Below are 6,119 nucleotides of genomic sequence, written 5' to 3' on the forward strand. Positions count from 1 at the left end.
AGCCGGTGCTGCTTCTGCAGAGCCTGAGCTATATCGCTGTGTGGCTGCTGCTGCTGTTTGGCGACTCCGTGCTGCACATGCAGTTCATGGAGTTCTTCTACAGCCTCACCATGGCCGCCCGCATAGCCTACTCCTCCTACATCTTCTCGCTCGTGCGCCCCGCCCAGTATCAGCGCATGGCCAGCTACTCCAGGTCCGCTGTGCTCCTGGGCGTCTTCACCAGCTCTGTGCTGGGCCAGCTGCTCGTCACTGTGGGCAAGTTCTCCTTCACCACGCTCAACTACATCTCGCTGGTCTTCCTCACCTTCAGCCTGATCCTCGCCATGTTCCTGAAGCGCCCCAAGCGCAGCCTCTTTTTCAACCGCAGTGAGCCTGCCCATGGCGAGGCCTCGCCCTCGGAGCTGGACAAGATGCACCCTGGCCCTGGCCAGCCTGCGGGCAGGGGGAAGCTCTGCGGGACTCCGCTGGCGGGCTGGAGGGACTGGATCATCGTGCGCAGGCTCCGGGAGCTGCTGCTCTTTTTCCAATTTGTTTTGTTTTAGGGGATTTTAAAAAAACGTTTAATCTGAACTCTGGTCCCTCTGGTGGGTCTTTAACTCGGCTGGCTACTACCTGATCGTCTTCTATGTGCACATCCTGTGGAACGACATCGACCCCACCAGTGACACCACCAAGCTCTACAACGGTGGCGTGGATGCCGCCTCCACTCCAGCCGGCTACTACCTGATCGTCTTCTACGTGCACATCCTGTGGAGCGACATCGACCCCACCAGAGACACCACCAAGCTTTACAACGGTGGCGTGGATGCCGCCTCCACTCTGCTCGGCGCCATCACCGCCTTCACCGCGGGCTTTGTGAAGATCCAGTGGGCCCTGTGGGCGAAACTGATCATCGGAGCCGTGACAGCCGTGCAGGCCGGGCTGATCTTCCTCATGCACAGCACTGGCAGCATCTGGCTGTGCTACATGGCCTTCGTGCTCTTCCGTGGCTTCTACCAGTTCCTGGTGCCCATCGCCATGTGAGTTGGGCTGTGTCGGGTGGACGAGAGGCCGAGCAGCGTGAAGCAAACTTGGTGGTGGGAGGAGCGGTGAACACTGGACACCTTTAGGCAGGGGCTCAATGTCCCCTTGTCCATAGCACACATCCCAGCTGCCTACCATGGCCCTGAGACTTAGCCAGGAGCCCTCCCATGCAGCACATTCTCTGCTCCTCCCACCAAGCCCCTTGGTGTCCACAGGGACTGGTCCTCATGAAGTTTTTCCTCCCAGCCTCCCTGCCCCATTTCCCAGGCCCTAGGAGCTGCTGTGGTCCCATCTTGGGTAGCCCCATGGCCTTCCCCGCCCTCTCTGTTTCCACTGTGGGGAACAGCAGCTCCTGGCCAAGGAGTGACCAGGTGTCCCAGCTTACCTTCTATCTAGGACTCTCCTGGTGCCCTCATGTTCCTCACACCCCTGGGGACCCTCCTGCATCTGCCCAGAGACATCCTGAGACCTGCCCACCAGCTCCCCTGTACTTCCAGAACCTTCCCCTGCTCATGTTCTGCTTGCTCCTATGACCCTCTGTGTTCCTGTGAACTGACCTTTCACAAAGCCACTTACTCACACCACAGTGCTCATACCACACATGCTCACACCACACGTGCTCACACTACATGTGTTCACACTACATGTGCTCACACCACATAGGTACACAGAAGCCTGCCTCCCTGCGCCTCCTGCACCTGGTGTGTGTCTGTCACCATAGTCCCCCTCCAAGCCCCAAAGTGGGGCACCTTCTATCCTCCTCCTACTCACACCCATGTTAGAAGGTCTTTCCCACCTCGTCTTCAGCTCAGACAGTATCCTCAGACTCCTGATCCACTGCAGTTCCCACCTCCATGGCGTGGTGGTCTGACTCCCCTGTGCCGTCCCACAGAAGCGCCCGGCACACACTGCCCTGTCCACTTTCGGCCTGCACCTGCCCTGGGCTCAGAGCCTGGGCCAAACCTAGTGTCCTTCCTGTCCTCCTGAGGGCCAAGTTGCCGGGCACCCTGACGACACTCCTGGCAGAAGACACCTTTCCATTTAGCTGGCCAAAATGCAGGTGTAATTGGTCCTCTTGGTGGCACATGGCATGCCACATAGCTAATCCCCAACTGATGGGGATGCCGCCTTCAGTATTTGGCTATGACAGGCAACAGTGAGATCACTATCCTCTCAACCTGCATTTTCCTTTCCAAATTCTGATGATGGTCTCAGGTGTTCCTAGAAAGGAACTGGCCGGGTGAAAGGGCATGAGCTTTGGGGGATAGGGGGTGTTGGTAGATATAGCAGATGCCTGCTGGCCAAGCGAGCTACCCTGTGGCCTGAGGGCCCGCTTGCCTTTTCTTAGTGCAGCAGGGCTGGCTCCTGCCTGGTGTTGTTAGTGGACGCTTCACATTGGTGGGCTCTCTTCCTGCTGGGATTTCCTGTTTTCCCTCTTTATCTGTAGCACACTTACTCTACCGTATGTGGTGGGTGTGTTATGCTTTGCCTCTCATCTACTTACCGAGTAGGTGTGCCATGTGAAACACTCCTGCAGAGAGTGTGGCGTGTGGGTGGCATGGCATTTGCGGTGCTGGCGGGACCTGACCCAGCTCCGGTGTCCTAGGAGTTAATCTGTCCTCTCAGACCTTTGATTGACAAGGCCTTTTCTCAATTTGTGTGCAGTCTTTGTCATGTGATTGCTCATTCTTCAAAATATATTTTATTGATTTTTTACAGAGAGGACGGAAGAGGGATAGAGTTAGAAACATCGATCAGCTGCCTCCTGTGCACCTCCTACTGGGGATGTGCCTGCAACCAAGGTACATGCCCTTGACCGGAATTGAATCTGGGACCCTTCAGTCCCCAGGCCGACGCTTCATCCACTGAGCCAAACCGGTCAGGGCCATTCTTCAGAACTTTAGAATATTTCTTTTTTTTAAAATTGACTTTAGAGAGTAAGGGAAAGGGAGAGAGAGAGAGAAACATCAGTGATGATAGAGAATCATTGATCAGCTACCTCCTGCAAACCCCCCACTAGCAATTAAGCCCACAACCTGAGTAGGTGCCCTTGACTGGAATCGAATCATGACCTCCTGGTGTTAGCTGGACACTCAACCACTGAGCCATGCCGGCTGGGTGAGAACTTTAGACTATTTCTTGTTTAGTCATTATTTTTAAAGGCACTTTGGGAATTTTAATTGGAAGTACGTTCAAATGTTAATTTCTTTGCAGAGGATTGGGAGCTCTGAGAATATTAATTCCTTCTTCTCTCCTATTCGTTTAACTGTTCTTTCTCTAACTTATTGAATCATTGAATGACTTTAAAATCATTAAAGACTCTGCTATCATTAAGGACTTTAATTCTAGAACTTTTCCCATGATGCTCTGCCCGTTCTCCTGAAGATGGTTTTCTGAGAATGCTGCAATGAATGAGTTACTCCATGCCAGGGTTACTAGGAGACTTTTTAAATGTTTTCCCCGAGTTGGCATTTGGCACTATTTTGCATTCACTTTGTGAGTCATTGAGGGAGGATGAAGTGGGTGGGCCGGGTGCTGGGCTGGGCTTGCTGGTCTCCAGTGGCCTCAGCAGCATGGCCAGTCATCAGACCACAGAGCTGTTTCTGGCAGCCAGCGGCGGCCTGGACGTCACCTTTGTACTGGTGGGCACTTCGTGGGCCTCCCAGCCGAGGCTGATCTTGGCCTGCTTTCCCTTTAAGTTTTCAGATCGCGTCTTCTCTTTCTAAGGAGCTCTGTGCCCTGGTCTTCGGAATCAACACGTTCCTTGCCATTGTTCTCAAGACCATCATCATCCTCATCGTTTCCGACAAGCGGGGCCTGGGCCTCCACATCCGATCCCAGTTCCTCGTCTACTTTGGGTACTTCGTGCTGCTGTCCATTACCTACTTCTTGGGAGCTGTGCTGGGGACCCTGTGGCACTTCCCGAGGAGCCACCACCAGCCCCTGCCGCTGGCCCTGGCAGGTCAGCCCCTGCGTTGGGTTTGCTTCCTTGGGGAGAGAGGACTCGGGGTGGGGGGTGGTGGGGGGTGGAGGTCTGGGCCAGGGTCTCCTGGTGTTCACCCAACCAGCAGCATTGTCCCCTCCCTGGGCCCCAGACCACAGATCTACTGAGGGCAGGGGGCATGCACAGGGCAGGCCGGGGTCTCCAGCTGGATACACTGGACTTACTGAGTCAGAGCAGGAGCGTGAAGTGAGAGGCCCCAAGCAGGGAGGGAAGAAGGATCAGAGGACTGGCGCCAGGGAGCCATGACCTGGCAACCGCTGTGCCGGCCTGCCCTGCTGCCTCGGGCCCAGGGTGGAGCTGAAACGCTGCTGACTTCTGGGAACATGAGGCCTCTTAGTTGAGTCTGGATGCAGGTCATTTCTGGAGGTCTTCCTGGCCCTGGGCATCCCTCATGATGGCTGAGGGGCTCCTCACGGGAAGGGTGGAGGTGTGCCAGGAGTGAGTGGTGGAAGGGGCTGTCTGGAGGGCGTGAGCCCTGTGCCCAGAGATGGGTGGGTTGAGGTCTCTGGTGCACAATCACTACCAGATTATTGACCTCTTAGGGTTAAGAAACAGAAGCTTCCCTCCTCTTGGGTCTCTCAGGCTGCTCTTTCATGTCCACACCACCTGACTCCCACCTGACTCCTCCCTCTTCCCCAACCGTGAGACCACATCTGTACCCACGGTTCTGCTCATCGCGTTCTTTTCCTTCCTGTCGTGTCAAGTTCTGTCGCAGTCGTCCCCTTCCAGTCCAGAGAACCTCCTGTAGCAATTATTTTTACTCCTGAAGGCTTCGGGGCTGACAGTTTTTTCCAGCAGGTGAAAGCTCTGCCACTTCCTTGTGGCCTTCGTAGTTTAGGATGAAAAATTCTGCCATTCTAATTCTTCTTCCCCTAAGGTGTCATTTTTTTTAAGTGGCTGCATTCAAGATTCTTTTCTTTGTCTTTCACTTTCAGAAGGTTGAACATGGGGTGGGGTGTCCTTGCCACCGTGGACGGGTGCGGGTGAAAGTGCTGAGTCCACAGGGATGGAGTTGGGCGTTGGCACCCCCGGTGTGTGGGAGTGAAAGTCCAGACTTTCCATGTGAGCTCTGTGGGGTGAACATTGCAACACCCACGGGGACTTGAGCAACACTCCCCCATGGGCAGGGGCCTCCTGACAGCCCAGCTGACGACGGTGGTTCTAGCCGGAGCAGGGCTGTTTGTCTGTCACCTCCTGTCCTGCTGGGTGTCTGTCTCCTGGTCCTCTGGCAGAGAGAGCAGCTTTGTTGGGGCTTTTTTTTCTACACATGTTGCCATTTCTGGGCTGCTGGCCTCTTTAGTTTCAAAATACCTGCAGCAAAAAGGAAATAAAGCCCGAGACCCATCACACGTCACCATGCTGTGCCTCGGGCTCTGGGGTCCCAGCTGGGCTGCCCCCCACCCTCCCGCCTGCAGTCACTCTCTGATGTGTGCTGTCTGGCTTCCAGGGTTTCAGCCGTACTGGGGAAGAATACGGGAACCATGTGACTCCACCTTCCCGGGAGCAAAGTCCTCCACGGCTCCCTTCCTTTCCGAATGAGCAGATTTCCTAGAAGGGCTGAGGGTGCCTGTGTCACGAGGGGCTCAGGGAGGGACTTGAGCCTGGCCCGGCCCAGTCGCCTCGAGACCATCCGGACCTCCAGTCCCCGGGTGGGTGCTCATGAGAATCAGGAGGGACATTTTTGTGGGCTGGGTGTGCATCTTTTGGTGTCACTACCGGTCAGTTTTGCCCGTCACCAGGGCGGCCACTGGCTCACTGTGTGGGGCTTTCCATCCTTGACCGGCTTTACCACACACACGGATGTCTGCGAGCCCTCAGCAGTGTGGGAACTCTGCCCATGGAGCGAAGTGTGCACGTGTGGTCACACAAAATAAGCAAAGCACTGGGGGTAGCTCACAGAGGCCACACAGAGACAGCAAAGCTGCCGGGGTTCTGAGAGCAAGTGGTGGGAGCTCCCCCAGGGCTGTGCCGTGTGGGCAGGAGTATGGAAGGCAGGCCTTGTGCACTGTGGGGCCTGCTCCTGGGCTGGCCTCTCACCCCTAGTGCCCACCCCACCCCTGCAGTGTTCCCGTGGCCTCTGAGCAGGAGGGAA

General features: G+C 55.8%; 1 protein-coding gene across 1 annotated transcript in view; it reads left to right on the forward strand.

Annotated features, from left to right (window-relative positions):
• Nucleotides 1-5,566, forward strand: part of SLC19A1 (solute carrier family 19 (folate transporter), member 1) — a 15,694-nt gene extending 10,128 nt beyond the window's left edge. Inside the window, 5 exon segments of the mRNA XM_006779563.2 lie at nucleotides 1-511; nucleotides 543-648; nucleotides 760-1,019; nucleotides 3,723-3,985; nucleotides 5,475-5,566. The exon segment at nucleotides 1-511 is cut by the window's left edge and continues 37 nt beyond it. Of these exon segments, the coding sequence (XP_006779626.2) occupies nucleotides 1-511; nucleotides 543-648; nucleotides 760-1,019; nucleotides 3,723-3,985; nucleotides 5,475-5,566 (1,232 nt within the window).
• The last annotated feature ends 553 nt before the right edge of the window (nucleotides 5,567-6,119 follow it).

The sequence above is a fragment of the Myotis davidii genome, unplaced genomic scaffold (assembly GCF_000327345.1).
Source record: "Myotis davidii unplaced genomic scaffold, ASM32734v1 scaffold175, whole genome shotgun sequence".
Taxonomy (NCBI): Eukaryota; Metazoa; Chordata; class Mammalia; order Chiroptera; family Vespertilionidae; genus Myotis; species Myotis davidii.